The sequence below is a fragment of the Podarcis muralis genome, chromosome 4, assembly GCF_964188315.1.
Source record: "Podarcis muralis chromosome 4, rPodMur119.hap1.1, whole genome shotgun sequence".
In the NCBI taxonomy this organism is placed as follows: domain Eukaryota; kingdom Metazoa; phylum Chordata; class Lepidosauria; order Squamata; family Lacertidae; genus Podarcis; species Podarcis muralis.
Window position 1 is genome coordinate 37914074 of NC_135658.1, and position 20241 is coordinate 37934314.

At 41.1% G+C, this 20241-nt stretch overlaps 1 protein-coding gene across 7 annotated transcripts in view; it reads right to left on the reverse strand.

The window, feature by feature from the left end:
* Nucleotides 1-20241, reverse strand: part of CD47 (CD47 molecule) — a 46135-nt gene that overhangs the window by 18289 nt on the left and 7605 nt on the right. For all 7 annotated transcript variants that reach the window (XM_028726709.2, XM_028726713.2, XM_028726708.2 and 4 more), the window contains exons 3-6: nt 13622-13711; nt 4916-5017; nt 1805-1897; nt 688-783 (exon numbers count right to left, since the gene is read on the reverse strand). In XM_028726709.2, the coding sequence (XP_028582542.1) occupies nt 688-783; nt 1805-1897; nt 4916-5017; nt 13622-13711 (381 nt within the window). The remainder of the gene's footprint in view (nt 1-687; nt 784-1804; nt 1898-4915; nt 5018-13621; nt 13712-20241) is intronic.

Sequence of the window (20241 nt, forward strand, 5' to 3'; positions counted from 1 at the left end):
TCCACGCCCCCACGAAAAGAGCACAGCATATTTAGATGTCTAGTATGCTATTATTATTTCTGGCTGACCACCCTTAGAAAAACAACCTTTAAATATTTGAAACTCAGTCATTTCACACATTCTGTCATCTTGCTGATGTTTAATGCTGTTAAGAGTAAAGAAATGCATCTAAATGTGAAAAGATTTATGTTCACAATTTTCTCTGCTGCATGAAGTGAAAACTGCATGAGTGTGTGTGCGTGCGCGCAGGCGGGCGCACAAACACACCGCACACACTAAGATTGTGGGCACAAATTAAAATAATTACAAAAAAGGTCAGCAGTAGCTCTGAGTGGATCTTTAGGATATGCAGTATTACAAAGTTAACAATTTAATGCAAACCCTTTAGATCCTACTTACAAAATGCAGCAGTACATGGCATAGGCATTCTAATTGGAAGGTAACACCACCTTCAGGCAATTGTTTGTTCAAGAGATAAAATAGTAGTTCCAAGTCCTCATAGATCCCTGTTCTATAAAACCCCGTGTGGATTTCACACACCCTTTGTGCATTTCATAATGCAGACAAGCTGCTTTGTAGGATATTTGTTAAGTGTGCTAGCAAACTGATTCCCCTTGATAGTATAAAGGGTAAATAATTTCTAGGGAACAAAAAATGTAAAGAATTTTAATAAAATACATTGCTCACCTGGCAAACTTGTAGCCAAACCTGCCACAGCAATTAAATATCCAAGCGCTTTCAGAATTATCAGAATAATTGCAAAGAGCGGTGGCTTCTCGAAAACTGGGGAAATAATCATACGTTATTGAGAAAAGAATGGCAAAACCAAAAAGATACATAAGTGAAAAATGGAACAAAGTAAACACCTTCTGAAATGTAACTGAAACCAGTGTAAACGTGTGCTACATGGAATGTTAAGTAAAAACAACCAAAAAACCTCCCACAGCTAGGCTGTCTCGTTTAATTTATCTTATTACATCACAGTACATACAACGCTGTATATTAAAACACAAATGATATACCAAAGACAAGTAGCTGCATTCCTCAATCCAGCTAACTTTCAGCACTTAGGTGCACACATGTTTAAAGGTAAAGGGACCTCTGACCATTAGGTCCAGTCGTGACCAACTCTGGGGTTGCAGCGCTCATCTTCTTTATTGGCCGAGGGAGCTGGCGTACAGCTTCCGGGTCATGTGGCCAGCATGACTAAGCCGCTTCTGGCGAACCAGAGCTTATATCAGAGCTAATCAGAGTATTGGATTCATCCACTTATCTTTACCAAGTTAAACAATCTTTGCAGCTTAGTTTCTTGTCTCTGTCAGGGAACAGTGGCAGATGAGGCCAACTTATATATTGGCTTCAAGTAACACCACACTTCTGTGAATGGCAAAGGAGGAGACAAAAGTTCACTCTCTCCAGCATCTGCAGTGAAATGACACAACACAGACACAGGCTACACCTCAATACAGTCGTACCTTGGTTGAGGAACGCCTTGTGACTTGGACATTTTGTCTCCCGCAGCCAATCGGAAGCCGCACCTTTGTTTCCGAACGAAGTCAAACGGACTTCTGGAACGGATTCTGTTCGAATTCCGAGGTACGACTGTAATGCTAAAATTTCTCCCAGAGGTTATCCAATACAGGGCTGGAGCTAACATTGATAAAAACATCTACAACCCTACATATCTAAGGGGTTCTTCCCTTTCTGCTTCCTCTCCCCACACCACAATGGATTATGAAAACAAGTTCATAATCCATTATGAACTTATGAGTTATTATGAGTTAGTAAAGTAATAGATTCTCACCTGATTGAAACACAAAGAAGAGAGGCGGCACCAAAAGGATAGTAGGGAGTACAACTAAGCCAAGACCAAATTGAGATGCTAATGTAAAGCCCTCTGCAAGAAGCCAAATGAAATAAAAAAGGAAAAGAACAGTTACTATTCAGGGAAAGCAAGCCAAGTGTTACTTTGATCTAGACTCTACATTACCCCTTGCTCTTAAATCCTGCAACCCATAAAGCTATTGATTTAGAGGAAAAGAACACCCCAACACATTTGTGCCCCGAATAAATATATATTATTTTACCCATTGTATTCTTGGAATACATCATTTATTACTAGTTCTTGAGAAAGGAACAGTACTGGACAGCCTCAAGGACAATAAAAATTAAGTGATACAATCACAAGAGTCCTACCCCTTTAAAGTAACAGTGTTTACCATATCCTAAAAGAAGCAGAAAATTATGAAGGTGACCTACTTAAATGCCCTCTGCAAGAGGAAACTAGAACTGTTTCCATAACAGGATGTAATAAACAGCACTCCAGAACCACCCAAGCTATTCACATAACAAAAGCATTCATATCAAGACTACGAAATAAGAAAAAAAGGTGCTCTTTTACTTGAAAAGCTAACATTCAGATTAAGATTCTGTTACCAACTTTGTCAATGGAGATTGCAGGCCTTTCTTGGAACATGTGATGCCCCCTCTCAGCCTCTTAGCTTAACTCATATTCTTTTACACACAGTGCTTGCACAGCAAAAGAAATACAGCAGGTGTGGGGAAGCTTTTTGTTCTCCAGGTGTTGCTGAATTATAACTCTCATCATCCAAAGCAAGTTATGTCCAGTGCCTGGGGACGATGAGAGCTGTAGTTCAGCAACATTTAGATGGCCAAATATCCCCCACATCTGAAATCAAAGCAGAAACAAAGTAAGGCCACCGTACTCAGTCATCTTACCACTCCTAGCTATTTCTGACACGACTAATTTATACTGAACAAGAAAAGGATTAACAATAGGAAGAAGGTGAGTGCCTGTCCTTGAAATCCCGCACGGAAATTAAAAGGGGTTGCAAAAAAGCATCACTTAGAGAATTAGGCTCACGGTTCACAATCTGGTATAGTCACAGATTGTTCAAGTTTGAGAGTGGCACACAATTCTGCCCCTCCCCCAGATTTTGTTCTCTCCAATTCACAGCTCTTTGGGCATGCTAAAATTAGTCTGTTAGCAATTTTCAATGCATTTATGTTTTACTTTTTTAAAGAGCATGCTATTGAACTGTCATGTGTTAAATAAAACAAAATGAAGCTTTGGGCTTGTTTGAAAGTAGCATTTAAACTACAATAAGTATGCTTTATTAACTTTTTTTTAGCTAACCGAATACTTTGATTTAAATATTTGGCTACTAGAAAAAATATTTATACAGCGCATACAATTAGTAAGTCCCCCCCCCCCTTTAATTTAGTAAATGAAAGTCAAACAAACAAGTTAAATCAGATCCAAGTAGAGCACCAGAAAATGAACCAGTGTTGCTGGCCCTGTGCATATAAATCTAGGTGCTATTAGGTTAAACTGTCTCTCTCACTTGGTATGAATTGGTATGAGCTGTGAATTGGAGAGAACTATTTCCTAGCATTAACAAAATCTGGAGGAGGGGTAAGATTGTGTGCCATTGTTCAGCCCGGACACTGAGGTCCAGCGCCGAGGGCCTTCTGGCAGTTCCCTGGCTGCGAGGTTACAGGGAACCAGGCAGAGGGCCTTCTTGGTAGTGGCGCCCGCCCTGTGGAATGCCCTCCCAGCAGATGTCAAGGCAATAAGCAACTATCTTACTTTTAAAAGACATCTGAAGGCAGCCCTGTTCAGGGAAGTTTTTAAATGTTTGATGCTGTATAGTGTTTTTAATATTCAGTTGGAAGCCACCCAGAGTGGCTGGGGAAACCCAGCAAGATAGGCAGGGTATAAATTAATATAATAATAATAATAATAATAATAATAATAATAATAATAATAATAATAATAATGTGTGCATCTGAGGCCTACAAGCTTCCTTTCCTTTCCCTGTGCAGAAGGTAATAACTTCCCCTTTTCCTTTATTTGAACAGATTTCTCATCTCCCGTACCTGGTATATAAAACCTTCTGCAAAGCTTGAAGGAGCTCTACTGATGCCCAAGTAGCTTCAGTGGTTATGTCCAGATCTGGCTGGTTCACCAGCTCTGGCAACCTCTCCAATAGACTACTGCAACATGCCCCATGTGGTGCTGCCCTTAAAAGTGGCCCAGAAGCTGCAGGTGGTATACAGCATGGCAGCCAGGATACTGACAGATGTTGCAAAGTGGCATCATGAGTCTTTTAAAAGAGGCCCCGTGGAACATGTGTACTCTGTATCCACGGGGCCTCTTTTAAAGGACTCACCCTGTACCTGTCCTCCAGAATCTGCACTGGCTATCTGCCTGATACAGGAACCAATCTGAGGTGCACCCACTGGTAGACAAAGCTCTAGCTCTACTTAATAACCAACTATCTGAAGGACCAGCTCCCTTGTTACTATTCAGCCCATGCTTTAAGATCTGCATGACTTGCTCATAGTACCACTGATATCCATAGATCATGGCAGAGTAATGTGGCACACTACGATGTGGAATTCCCTCCCCACAGAGGTTTGTTTGTCCCCTACATTTACGACTTTTAAATGTCATCTGAAGACATACTTGTTTCCCCAGGCCTAAAATGAAGGCTGAGAGGTCCTGGATGCCTGATTGCTTGCCATTTCTGATTTTTGTTTCTTTCTGTTTGGACTATACAGTGGTACCTTGGTTCCCGAACAACTTGGCTCCCAAATAAATCAACTCCTGTATGCTGCAAACCCAGAAGTAAGTGTTCTGATTTGCAAACGCTTTTTGGAAGCCGAACGTCTGTTTCGGCTGTGGGCATTGTTTCTGGGACCAATCAGAAGCTGTGCCTTGGTTTGCGAACGTTTTGGAAGTCAAACCGACTTCCAGAACGGATTGAGTTCGAGAACCAAGGTACCACTGTATTATTGTTTTATGGTTCTGAGATATTTAATCATATACCACCCTTGGAACCTTCAGACTGAAGGATGGAAAGTAGTAATGATATTAATTTTTGACACTTACCTTTGACCAAAAGAGCAGCACCAGGCACAACAATAATCATGACTATTAGTGCTACAAGACCAAAGCTGATCTTCTTAAGGAGACTCATCTCAAACTTCACAGCTTTAAGTAAAAATGAAAAGGGGAGGAGAATTTAAACACTAAAGTACTTAAACACAAATATGCTGCTTTTACATTTCATCTGATTCTATGATCTACTGGAAGAAAAAGCATCAACAGAATATAAATGCTGAACGTTTCTGCAAGTGATTTTGGACAGCGGTGATTATAAATAAAACTACATAAACATGTTTATGCTGCTGTAATCATTCCATACCACACTTACAGAGGTCCAGTGAAGCAGGGACAGGCAAGGATGAGGCACTACCACCTACTTCGCAACAGAGGTGATTATCTTCTGGGGTGCTATCTGCCAATCTTCTGCATGCCAAATAAATCAGCTTCTCCCAAAGGGAAACCCACCAAGTAAGCTAACCAGAAGAAAGGTAAGTTACACTAGCTTGCATGACTAAGGGCTAAAATGCCACCATTGTTCTGAAAAAGACCCTTTTTATAACCAAACAATTTCCCAGAAAATAATGAGCAAGCTTTTGGGTCCACCAGAACTCTTCATCAGGGTGGAATTCAGGAAAAGGCTCAAAGGGGTATGAGGGGAGGGGAAATGCTTTATTACTGAAACCACAATGTCTGCATCAGTAAAAAGTTCAGCTTTGTAAAATAGTCTTATAAGGGGCGGGCTGTGGGAGCTGTCATAAAGAGCATCTGCAGTTCAGAATTTACCACGGTGCTTATTTGTACAATTATGCATAATCTAAAGCATCCACATATTTGCCAAATGGGAATGGTGTGCCTGGTGCAAACTGGTTGCATTCCACCAAAGGCTTTTAAAGAGGCAAGACCGGAAGCAGGAGACGAGGATAGCGGAAATGATATCTGCAATTCTAAGAGTTTGTAAAATGTATTTTTAGGCTTGTGGAAATGTTGGCTTCCTTCTGTTATTGCATGCAATTAGGGATCGTTGGCTTTCTTAAAGCCTGGTCTCCTTGCTGCTACACGCTTTGAACGCACATGCAAGTGGGGCGATGGCTTTCCATCGCTCTATGAGAGTATGTTGAAAAGAATGGCTGCCTCCATGTGAACACTACTCCCCTTCATGCTGCTGCCATACATTTATGTCCTGCTATGAACATTCTCATTTGCTTTAGATGCCTCTGTGTTAAATTCAAATGGTTTGCCTGCCCCTTTCTACTACTGGCACACATTATTCATCCTACATTTGTAACTGAAACAAAAATTCCAACTCCTCCACTAAACGTTCACACAATAGCAGATTCAGGTTCGGCTGTGTGAAATCTGTAGCAATCATCTACACAACCTGTAAAACTTTGAGCGACTCAAACTGGCAATATCAAAGGGACAACTGCAACTATGCGCTCCAAGACTTCCTGCCCCCATTACTACTTTCTGTCATGTCAATAGGAGGCCACTTCAGAGATGCTGCGTTCCTGCACTCCTCTTCCTCCCAGCACCAAACACTCTACCTGTACCATACAATACTGGCCACAAGCAAAATCTACAGCTCTGTCTACATGTTGCTGTATTCTCTGAGATTCTATTTCAAATCAGAAGTGCTCTGCATAGAGTTCAATTCGTCTGCTGTTAGTTTCATGTGTGAGACAGATCAGATCCTATATTCTTCCTTCCTATTCAACAGAACATGCCAGTCTTCTTCCTTTTCTTTTTTAAAAGACACCCAGTTAAATTAGCGAAGTTACAGAAGTGGTTTGCTTCAAAGACTGATGGTTCATAGGTTTATACAGCACTTTGGGAGCCTTCCAAAGAAAAGAAGTTGGAAAAATTGTACGCTCAGTAACACCAGCTGTGCTCTCTTCTGCCCTAGGCACTGTTAACAAACTGCCAGGTACGCTTCTCTGTTCCAGAATCATCTTTGTAGATATTGCACGTGGTAAAAAAAAAAAAAGACACAGCATGATTTCCGTGTTTTAAAAAGTATGTGTGTGAGAGAAAGAAACATTGCAAGTAGAATTCTAAAGAGCAGCATTTAAAAGCTGAACAGCTATCAGTAATCACCTCTCACTATACTCATGTTTTCTGATACATTAAAGCAGTAGCTGTCTTATAGTTTACCTCTGCAGCACAGCAATAAATTGGAAATGCTCTGTTTTGCTACTCTGTCGAATGTTTACTTAATCAGCGTGCCATGAAATAATGCCTACAGGCATTGGGTTAGCATCCCCAAGAAACATTACATCACACAGATGTAAGTACTCTCCAGCACAATGGGACTGTTTTTAGCTTAATAATATATACTGTATCCAAAGTGATGTCTAAAGTGATTAGTAAGCTTTGAAGATCCACATCTAGCATTACAAACTCCCTCAATGTTCACAATGCCCACTGCAACAGGCACTGGCCTATGAATGACATTTTAAATTACACAGTATTATAAATAACAATTTGCGTTCTCTCAAGTGCTTCGACATATGCACCAAGGGCATGTGGAATTTTCAGAAGCAAATTGAACGAAAATATTACCTATTAAATCCTGCAAATAAAAGAGACAGGCAACTGCCAAACAGATGGATACTAGCACTACCCAATCATTGCTCTTCTTTTGTAAGCCACAAAAAGAGTTACAATCGACTTTCCACATTATTTGGAGTACAATGTTGCATTTTTTTCTATGTGCATAGCAAAAAAGGAGGGGTTCCCCAGATAAGCAGCAGTAGCAGCAGCAGGCCATGCATTTCAATATATTTACCCCTTGCCTATGAACTGAAAACCCTTCACTTGGGCTTTTCATTCTTGGAGTAACAACCCTCTAGGATTGATTCAAATGCATGTAGCAGAATCTCAATGTATAGGAATAAAGTATGTCCGGGGGGGGGGGGGGTCTGGAAAGAAAGAATAAGAGGATAAATGGCTGCCATCCACAAATATAATTCTTCAACTGGTTTCTGAAGAAGCACAAAACAAGAGAAAATTCTGGATTTTCTGGTCTTCCCTTGATAATGGACTGGATGAGAGCCAATAAACTGAAGTTCAATTCAGATAAGACTGAGGCACTGTTAGTGGGTGGTTCGCTAGACTGGATAGGTAGAAGACTGCCTGCTCTTGAAGGGGTTATACTCCATTTTATCCTTAAGTACAGTGGTACCTCGCAAGACGAATGCCTCACAAGACAAAAAAATTGCTAGACGAAAGGGTTTTTTGTTTTTTGAGCTGCTTCGCAAGACGATTTTCCCTATGGGCTTGCTTCGCAAGACGGAAACGTCTTGCAAGTTTGTTTCCTTTTTCTTAACACCGTTAATACAGTTGCGACTTGACTTCGAGGAGCAACTCACAGAATGCGGTGTGGTAGCCTTTTTTGAGGTTATTAAAGACTTTGGTGATTTTTGAAGCTTTTCCAAAACTTTCCCGACACCGTGCTTCGCAAGACGAAAAAAATCGCAAGACGACAAAACTCGCAGAACGAATTAATTTCGTCTTGCGAGGCACCACTGTAGCTTGGGGTGCTTGTGGATCCAATACTGTCATTTTGAGGCCCAGGTGGCCTTGGTGGCACAGAGTGCCTTCTGTCAGCGTCAGCTGGTGGCCCAGCTACACTCCTATCTGAATAGCCTAACTTCTGTGGCCTACGCTCTGGTAACCTCTAGGATGGATTACTGCAATGCAATATACACGGGGCTGCCTCTGACCATAGCTGTCAACGTTTCCCTTCCAAGAAAAGGGGAAAGTTGACAGCTATGCCTCTGAAGAAGGTTCGGAAACTTCAGCTGGTGCAAAATTCAATGAGCAGAATGCTCAACAGAACAAGACAGTTTGAGCATACATATAACACCAATCCTGCTCCAACTGCACTGGGTTCTAATTAGTTTCCTGGCCCTGTAAAGCCTATAAAGCCTTGCATGGCTCAGGACTTCAACACCTTAAGGATCACCTCTCCCCATACAAATTGACCTGGACCCTGTACTTGTTATTGGAGGTCCTTCTCTATGTCTCACCTCCCTAATTGGTCCAGAGGGTGGCAACATGAGAATGAGCCTTTTCTGTAGTGGCTCCCTGGCTGTGGAATGCTCTTCCCAGAAAGGTTTGCCTGGTGCCATCACCACATGTCTTTAGGCAACAGGCAAAAACATTCCTCTTTACCCAGGCCTTTAGCCATTAAATAATCTATGGCCTGTTAAAGCAGGGTTGGGGAGGTTGCTGTTTTTATCATTTTTTATACTTTTTGTTATGCTTTTTATTATACTTTTATTATTGCTGCTCTGTAATATGTTCTTAATATTGTGCACTGCCCTGGTATCTTTTGATAAAGAGCAGTATATAAACTGAATTAACAACTACAAAACAACAACTTCACTGCTGTTAAGTAGCAGGCATTGATTGGATAACTCATATTTTGTATCTGACACACACACACACACACACACACACACTTGCACATGCTTATGTCTCAGTAATCACATCTATTTTCTTGTTACTTTGATTCCTGCAACTATGTCTTTTTCTTTTCTTCCTATGTTCATCCTGCTCTGTTCTTTGTGCACCAGTGGGCATGACCCAGTTGCTATGTGTGGGGACTTCAGCACTCATTTAGTTTAACCATTGTGTTGGATGCCATTATATGACCCCCATTCATTTCTTAAAACTGATCATTTAATGATCACAAACCCATATACATGAATGCATACACTCATACATAAATATTTTAATGAAAAAGAGGTATAGCATTATAAGCACCATAATGCTATAATGCTAATTTATTGGCTATAATACAGCTATAGTGCTGTAGCACTCTACTGCAATAATTCCACAGCAGTATGGGGTGATAGGAATATTTCTCTTTCACTTTTTTTTTTAAGGGTGGGTTTTAAAAATGACGTCAAAAATGGTGCTCAACACAAATGTTATCATAATGGTGTGCCAAGGTGTGCATGGGTCAGTTATCCTGTCTGTCATGGAAAAACTGCACCCTTTAGAAAAGACTGAAGAGTGCATTAAACGTAAATACATCTGTGAAGTTTCAAGTACTCCTTCCATTCAAGTACTCCGTATGAACCCAAGGAAAATCCAGGATGACAATGAATGAATGACGGTGCTGTGTGGATGCTCTGTAACACTGAGTGAATGAAGCATGGCAATTCCATACTAAATGCCTGTGGGGGAACGTTGGCTCATTCAGAGAAACATGTTAATGGACACCATAAAATGAGCTCGTAAGGTCAGATACAGAAAGAGAGCCTTATTATATGGCTGTTCAGTAAGTTTTCACTTCACGGAAAATGTATTCCACCATCTGGGAATGATGATCGGCCTTGGCTGTCTCCCCATGCCAAAAGTTACTTTACTGGACACCGAATGAGACTAATCTATTATTTAGTATGGGTATTCATTAAAATTCTCACAACAGTTTAAAATAGGACTCGGTGTAAAAATACAATTTAGCTAAAGTAAGTCTGAATAACTGAGGGGGAAAACTATTAAAGCTGTAACTCTATCTAGGTCTTTAATTCTGTTCTTTCAGTTAAATTTCTCTCTCCCCATCCTGTAACCTTCTCTTTACAGCAACTTTGAAGCTTTATATCAAAGAGCTTCTCCTTGTCCTTTAATAGAGCTCTACAAGGGTAAATTATTTCCCCAGATGCTATATGGAGCATTGGTGTGGGCTCATTCGGACATCACAGTACAGGAATCAGTACAGCATAAATTATTGCCTAGAATGGTGGAGTAACCAGATCTACTTCTAAGGCCTTTGTTCAATCAGAGACAGTCTGCCATATTCAGCAAGGATGCTTGCTAGGAAAGAAGTAACTCCCCTTTAAGCATCACTCCATTTTTATTGGACGCTACAGATTTTTAAATGTCATACAGGACTGCCAATTTTTTTAAACAGGCCATGGGGAAGCAAAAGTGATTGACGGTCTCTGGAGATCACGCGTTAATGTATACTGCCGTGATTTTGTGAGGGAAATCTTGTAACTAGCCTACCATGGCAATGTACCATGTATTCTGATGCTCTGTTCTTGGTCTTGAGCTATGTATACTCTTATGTATGTGTGTCTGCATAAGCCCTGAGCGATAAACTTTCCTTATTTATTTATTAAAGAGGTTGCTCTAATTTTACACCAAGAAACAGAAGAAAAACAGTAATGGAGCCCACAAAGGATTAAAAGGCTTTGATTGGTACCCAAATGATAATGAAGTCAATGTCAAGGAAGCTTCTCTTGTGAAAATTTTTCATAACTGGGAGCCACCAATGAGAAAGCCCTGTTCCTGGTAGCTATCTCCCTTGCCTCTGATGGCAGGGCACCCACAGAAGCCCTTTGGTTGAAGGCATAGGAAGGTGTATGAAGAGGCAGGCCATGCTTCAATTCTCCCATGCAGAAAGAAGGGTTTTCATCTAATTGCTGGTTTTGTCCTTTTAGTTGGAGCTAGAGATTAGTCGAGTGCTGAAAATATCTCCTTCTTTAAGAAAACCAAACTAAAAACCAAACACATTCTATAGCAATTAATAAGAAAATAAATTGCATTCAAAAATTATCAGAGGGGGGAAATGGGCATGGTACAAGAGTTCTGTTGCACTTTCCTTATTTACACAGTGGCTGCTGCGGTTTCTGAGCATGCTTTCTTTCATGCTACAAGTCTCCCCAGTGGTCTGCATTCTGCAACCTCACCAGGTGACTGCACTTCCTAAAAAAACTCACAACAATAAGGTACACTCAACCCTATTCCCACCAAAATTATTAAGAAGCTTTAAATCACCCCAGAAATGCAGCAAAAAAGTAACCACCCTAGAAGCCTATTTCACAGTGGTAGGGTTTGGTTTTGGGGTGGTGGTGGTTGTTTTTGAAGAATGGAAGACAGATTTCAGCACAGCACAGCCCCAGTCAGTGCAACTAAAGCAGCAAGGGCATGATGTGATCATGGTACCCAGTCCCAGTTAGTAAACTAGCAGCAGCACCTTCAAAAGCAGCACCAAGTATTACAGTTGTTTAACCAGGAAATCACCAGAGCAAGGCTCTCTCTGTCTAGACAACACTGGTCTAAGCATTCTGTAGCACCAAACAACTAGTGCTTGACAGTGATGAATCAATGAGAAACAACTGACTGCAAACATAATCCTTCAGCAGACTGCAACCCAGTCAACCACAAGATGAACACCTCAGTCTTTTCTGGACTGAGCTTCAATTTGTTGGCCCTTATCCAGCCCACTAGCACAGCGAGGCACTGGATTTAAGCATTTCCTCTGCTTCACCTAAACTAGATGTGGAGGAATAGAAACAGAGTTGGGTGTCACCCACACGTTGAGAATATTCTACCTCAAACCTCCAGGTGAACTTACACAATGGTACCATTCTGAGGCATCACTGTATTACTATTTGTTTTAGGGCGAGTGGTGCATGAAGTGGCGTGTGGGCATTTGTTCTCAGTCTTCTGTATCTCCACCCTGAGCTGACTGTTACTTGCATAGGGCATTTTGTTGGGTAGTGTCACTTGCAAGGATTACAAAACCAGAATTTGTGGCTGTATGCAATCAGCGACACCGTATCTACTGTTGCTTCCGCACCCTTCTTGGGATTCAATTAAACAACAACAACACTGTTCTGGCTCATATTTGTCACTGGAATAATCCAGTTATATTTATATTTCAATAGCATGAAATGCTAAGTTCTGAGGTTAGATGTCTAGCACATAGTTGCTATGAATTTTCTGTTCCCCTGACTCCCCTCAACATGTCTGAAAGATCCCAAATCTCCCAGCACCTCCATTTCACACCCTGCATTTTGCTAGTGCTGCTTAAGCCTTTATTGAAATGTTATCCGCAGCTGTACAGTTCAAGCACTAAGAATACAACAGGAGCCCTGCTAGGTCAGATCAAAGGCCTATCAAGTACTGCATCCTGTTTCCTGTAGCAGTGAACGAGACGCCAGTCTAGGAAGTCTCCTAGCAAGATGCAATTGGGACATGAGCTGTGCAAGTACCTATTTTCAGATTATTTTTCAATCCAGTTGTTCACAGTAGGACTGATTTGTAAGCAGGCAAAGGAAATAACTCCCCCAAAATTAAATGGCCAAGTTGAGGAACATCAAGAAAGGGAGGAGCAGTCACCTATTTCTTGCTCTCAGAGCCAATACCCCAATGAAGAGTGGAGGTGGGACAGAAAGGTTGCCAAACCAGTTCCTCAAGCTAAAGCCATTCCAACGTTCCAAGTCTAGCCAGGCCCACTGAGATTGGGGTATTGGGTCAACAGGTGGTAGGACCCCCAGACTCGGAGCTAGCTTTCTTTTTTTTACAAAATAATAATCCTTCTAGAAAGAAGCAAAATGTGTTCTGTGTTCACTGTACTGCTAAGATGTTGAACAAGCAGTCATCGATAACCGCAAGTTTCCTTTCTACAGCAGATCATCAGAAAAAGGTACTGATCACCATCAACGGAACTCACATATTAAAGGGCATCAGACTTGAAATTAATTACAATGGAATCTTTTATTCCTGGTAATTTTCCAAGAATGGAAAATGTTAGAAGCTACTTAAACTGCTCATACTATGAAATCTTACACATTTTTTTTAACACAATGCATTAACTACTACTTCTTTTTACTCCATTGTTGGGCACATGCAAAGCATTTTACGATAAAATACTATTCAGCATTGGTAAGGAATAAAGAATTTAGTACTTACCAACATAGCCAACCTGTAGCAAAAACAATGCTACCGCCAGTATGGCTGCACCAATGACTAAGAAACTTTCCACTGGTTGAAACCAAAATGCTATAAGAAAAATATAGTAAAAAATACAAATTTTAGTTTGATTTAGCAACACAAAACAAGCAAGTCTTATTGTATTAATTAATATACTGACCCGACATTAGCTCTGGGGTTTACTTTGGAGAGCACAGGAGGAACCAAATACTCACAGTCCAAACTGTCATTTTTCTAAGTTTCATTTTCATAAAATGATAGAATTGTGTATTTTTACTGTTCTCCCTTGGGCAACCCCCTACACCCAGTATCTTAAGTGTAACAGCTTCTCCATCTCAACAGATTGGCTCATTTCCAGGGGGACAGACTTAACATTAGAAAACTATTCTCTAGTTTCATTTTGACATTCCAAAAGTCCTTGACATGGAACAGACTATTGATAGATTACATCAAAAAAATCTTTATATGCCATCCACTAGTACAACTGAGTAAAGTTATTAAATATGTGCACACACATTAAAAATATGAATGTTTAATTGTTGATTGCCTTCAAGTATGCTATTATCAAAGGAAATTGAAACAAGTTTAAGATGCTATTAAAAAGTTATCAGGAACTTGTTACTTTTATTCTTCTTTGATCTCATGTCTACCACAAAGTCAATTAATTAATGCCTAAATCTGGATCAATATACTAACAAATTGAGACTCAGAACAAGTTGTACCACAGTGGCTTCTTATCCATCCCAAATACTTAACAGAAGCTATACTACCATGGTAGTTTACATAGAACTTCATAATCTAAAATGAAATGCAAGAATACTGTGCAGAAACACAATGACGATTCAAGGAGCGCAACATGACCTAACTTCTACAACTGCTATTGCCAGATTGTGATGACTACTTCCTTCAAATGGAATAAATCTGGCCATGCAAGTAAGCAGGAAAGAATCAAACTTCTTGAATGGGACAAACTGCTCATACCCAGGAGCAGATTCAGCTTGTACACTTCAGCAGCTTGTCAGCTACTCACTAGTTATGAACAGTGCTATTTGTGACATTAAATTCTTAGTACAAGCCAGGTCCCACAGCAAAGCCATTAAGCTCAATTCAAAGGCTAAATCCATCCATCCATCTATCTATCTATCTAGCTAAACTGAAGAACTGGCAGTGGCAAAAAAAAAAGCAACATCTAAGCTAGCTCAATCAGTAGAGCATGACTCTTAACCTCAGGGTCATGGGTTTGAACCCCACATTGGGCAAAAGATTCCAGCGTTGCAGAGGGTTGGACTAGATGATCCTCGGGATTCCTTTCAACTCTACAGTTCTATGATTCCATCTACTTTAAAGGCCACAACAGAACTGAACTAGCACTTGCAAGTTGCAAGAGTAAACAAACATGGAAAAGAGGGAACATGAAACATCCAAAATTATGCAAAGGAACTGGTGGAAAGAGTGTAATCATACAGACAAAAGGTCTACAGCTCATTAAGGACCGCAAAATGAATCTTCTTGCAGAGGCAAGACATCACCTTTGCCTTTATCAACACTACATATGGAATATGGAACAGTCTGTGACACATCTGCAGAGAGAAGTCTGCTCTACACATCTGCATGATCTGGGAATGGAGATTTGTCTTCTTCTTGCATCCCCTTGGAATGATAAGGTCACAAGGCTGGAAGAGCTTGTGGACCCAGCCTTGTTCCTCAACGCTAAGGTAGCAGCTATTGCTAGGAGTACTATGGCAGGGGGTGTATCGCTTATGTCCCTTCCTGGATAAAGCAGATTAGCCAGTGACATACATACCTTGGCCACGCCCAGACTGGATTACTGTAGCACACGCTACATAGAGCTACCTCCAAAAGAATCTGCCTCTGCAGATCTGAGACCAAGGCATCCCTGGCATCCTGCCATACGATCCTGTCTGCCCACTGCATCCAACATTCAAGGTCAAACAATGCATCCCACCACATTCAGAAGTACAACTGGCTTGAGTGGCCTATTCTACTTTAGCATCCAGCAACTTGTGGAACTCCCTCTTTAAAAAGACTTGGTTTGCTCCCTATCTCTGAAGCTCAAGGCAAGCTGTCAAGACCTTTTGATTTTGGCAAGCTTTTAATATGAGTTTTAAATTTAAATCTCCTTGTTTTTATGTTGAATTCCCCTTGGGGTTTTTACTGCATGCAACTCATTCTGGTAATTGAACTGCTCCTACTGTGCTTTAGGTCTTTAATGAACTTTTTTGGAAGCCACCTTGAGTTTACTTTATTAAAAGAAATCTAGCTATGTATTTTTTACAAAATTAAGACGACCCAGCTGAAAACACAGTTCTTCATTCTTATCAGTTCATGCTGGCAATTTAGTTGCACTAGGCTATATCAAAAAACATTTGAAAGAAGAATTAGCAATTCCATCCAAATTAGCAGTTCAGAATACAGATGGGGAAGAAGCTGCCTGGGACCCAGAACCAGCCTGTAAAGGCCATGAGTGGCTGGACAACCCACTAAAATATTTACTGGTGGTAGCAGTGTTGCTGCTTGCTTCCATTTGGTTTTCTTTAAAAGACCCACTGTACAGAATTCATTAGGGATAGTAGCAGCAGAAATGGCACTTGAGGCGCTGCTACTGCAGGGGAAATGTCTCTCTTGGCTGATTTGTTTGTGGAAGGGGGGGCGTTATTGGTTTGTTGTTGTTTTTATTATTATGTGTTTTGTGTTCTCATTTTGTATTTTCATGTCGCGAACCGACCTGTGATTTTCGGATGAAGGGCAGCATGCAAATTTAATAAACACTCATAATAAATAAAAACAAACTACAGAGTCCAGGAGAATCAACAGCAGTGCTGGGGGACCTGTGGCCATTCAGATATTGATGGACTCCAAGTCCCACCAGCCCCAGCCATCATGCTCAATGGCCAGGTATGAGTCACTGTTACAGGCATCTAGGACCCCACTAGTACAAAAATGCTTCAGTGCTCATGGCTAGTTACTCTGCAGTTAAGGAGCACTGAAGGGTCTTTCTCTGCCCCCAAATAGGTGTCAGAACTGAATCGTGGCTCCAGTTTCCTCTCGAAACATACAGTGACACAACACTGTCAATTGTTAAAGGTAAATTGAGCTATCATGTTAGTCAGCTAAAATTGCTTATCCTTCTGCACTTCATATAGCTACATTATACAAATGCAGGCAATTACAGACCATCTACGAATGAAATAACGCTGTGTGTTCAGAGTAGGATAATTTGATCTAGCCATTTCTTACACAGAACTCTTGAATAACAAAATCCCAAAATTCAACTAATGGTTATAAACAAGCTGCAGGCCAAATGTAAATTGACTTTTAGAGTCAATTCAATTTCCAGAATTGATTACAAAAGTATTGGAATTCTGAGTTGCCATTACTTGAGCATTCTTGAAATTCTTGGTGTAGCCTGCTTTCAGGAATGCCCCTGTGCACCATTGCCATTTCCTTTCCAACCAGAAGGTGGCATCGCGCTTCCTTTGTGAGCTTGGGCAGCTTTTACAATTACATTTTAAAGGTACGTTTTGTTTAAGATTCAGGAAAATCACTTCTGAGAATAAGGACAATTTTGTTGTCAAGAACTGGAAGTGGAAACGTTTCAACAATAAAGAAAATTAAACAAGGGTGGGGTGGGGAAAAGGAGTATACATTTCTACATCAATTTCAACGCTCATCAAGACATTTACCACAAGCGATAATCTCAAATCCCATCGTTCTACAAATGTGTATGATTCTGCCTGATTAATTCCGTTAGAACTGAATGATAAACACATTTTAAAACTCAAGAACCAAAAGAACATTCAACCTGTATTTTAATTCCAGTTCAAGTTGCATTGCACCTGTAGCCAAAACAGCAATATCCATGGGGAAGAAAGATGTACGTATACATAGGAGTAAAGCTCCTGCTGCCACATTAGCTCAATACAGACAAGATACATTGTACCTCGCTACCCTCAGAAGTGTAAGGAATGACAACCCGAAAGGGCCTTTTCTGCGGTGTCCCCTAAATTGTGGGACTCGCTTTCCACAGAGGAATGCATGTCTAGTATTTTCATCAAACAACTTTCGCCATGTGCTGAAGACATACATTAGCCTTTGGTGCCCCATAAGGCTCCGCATTTGTAAGAAAACGGCCTTTTAGTGTGGCAGTACCCACAATTTGGAACTCCCTGCCTACTCACATCTGGCAGATGCATCCAGTGCACTCCTTTCGGCACCTGCTAAAAACATTTTTGTTTATACAAGGCTACCCAGACATGCAGAATGTTTGCATGTGCTTTAATCTGATTTATGATTTAGTTAGCTGTTTTCAATAGTCTTTTCCTGGTAATTTTATTGTAGTTGGATTGTTGCTGTTTTGCAAACTGCATTGAGATTGCTGTTTTTTTAAAAAAAAATCAAGCAGTACATAAATTATATGAAATGAATAAGCATAAGGACATAATCAAACTGCCTTATACCGAGTGAGGCCACTGATTCAACTAGCCAAGTCCTGTGTATTTCAGGGGTAGCCAACATGAAGGCCTCCAAATTTTGCTGGAATATGGCTCTCATAACCCCTGACCATGCTGGCTGAGGCTGATGGATGTGGTCTCACTCAGAGAGGCCCTTTTCCAGTATCAAAGAGTTTGGACTCAATTGCACCTGTCGAAGGTGTTTTGTAAGGCTGCTTCCTGGGTGTCTGACATTCCACTCTCAGCACAAAGGCTCTTCATCAGACTATTGTATTCTTGTCCAAATGTGGCTGCCCAACTCAGGGTGTCAAGGGACATTGCTACAGTACATCCCTAAGCAGGTTGATCTCCAACTCCAACAATTAATTAATCTACTTCCAGTCTCTGACAATTTCACACCCATTCATTCAAAAATCCTTTCTGTCCAGTTTCCACATAAACCTATGACTTTTCTATTTAGAAAGCCACAAAACTGTATGAAAGTTTGCATTTTAAAACATTTAAATACAAATTTTATCTCAACATACACATTTCTAAACATACTTTATTCTAAAATATACATTTTATAATGGATTTGTGTACTTTTTTGAGGCAAAAATTGTACTGCACAATTCAGAGAAGTGGATAATCTGAAAAATAATTATATTCCAATCCTTGTACAGGAGCTAAAAATTAGGTCAGTTTGCCAGGTAAACAAATGGACAGAACAAGGCCCTCCATCCCTGCTTAAGAGGATTCCCCCCACCCCGCGTATCTATGGCTTGTCTCAAACTGGGTGCCTAACTAAATTCATTAAAATTCTGCTTCTGGAAACAGATGGTAAGGATTATTTTATTCATTTTATTTGTCACTAAAAACTAGAAGATAAGCACCAACTAAGAGCAAAATGTCTGAGTGAATAGGAACATCTTCACCTGGCACAGAAAATTGATAGTGATAGTGCTAGGCACATCTCTCTAAAAGGAACATTCCAGTCAGGGAGCCACAACCAATAAGGCCCCATCTCATGCTGCAACCCTCCACACTTCCACTGGAAGGGATACACAGATGATGACCATAGGGTTCAGGTAGGTTTACATGGGGCAAACCAGTGCCTAAGATATTGAGGTCCTGAGCTAAACAAAAATAGCACTTTGAATCAAACCTGGAAATGAACTGGCAGCCAGTACAGTTATACAATCAAACCTACTTCCAGTCAACAATCCGGTTGCTCTCCACTAGCTGCTGTTTCCAAACTGTCTTCAAGGAAGACCCATCATGCATTGCAGTAAAATAACCTAGAGATTACCAGAGCGTAGACAACAGAAGCTAGGCGATCCCTGTCCAGACAGGGTCGCAGATGGGCCACCAACTAAAGATGATGAAGGCACTCTGCACAATTTGTGCCTCTAGTGATGGTAGTGGATCCAGAAGTAGCCCCAAACTGAACACCTACTGTGGTGTAGGGACTGCAACTTCATCTAAAAGGTAAAGGGACCCCTGACCATTAGGTCCAGTCGTGGCCGACTCTGGGGTTCCAGCGCTCATCTCGCTTTATTGGCCGAGGGAGCCAGTGTACACCTTCCGGGTCATGTGGCCAGCATGACTAAGCTGCTTCTGGCGAACCAGAGCAGCGCACGGAAACGCCGTTTACCTTCCTGCCAGAGCGGTACCTATTTATCTACTTGCACTTTGATGTGCTTTCAAATTGCTAGGTTGGCAGAAGCAGGGACCAAGCAACGGGAGTTCACCCCATCACAGGGATTCGAACTGCCGACCTTCTGATCGGCAAGTCCTAGGCTCTGTGGTTTAACCCACAGCACCACCCGCGTCCCCCGCAACTTCATCTAGAACAGCTTAAATCCCACCTACCCAGTCAAAGGAAGCACCCGCTAACAGTGCTTCGGTCTTACCCGGATTGAGCTTCACTTTATTGGCTCTCACCAACCTAGCATATCCCACACCTGCCAATGTGAAGGGTCCAGGACACATGTAGCCACCTGCATTGATCCAAGCACCTTTCCCACATCCTTGAGACATACCAGCTGAAGCTCATCCAACAAAAAGAACCAGACACTGCTCTGGATACCTCTTAAGATTCACCTACTACATTGTATAGGGAAGGGGTAGCCCTGTGCAAGAGAAAAT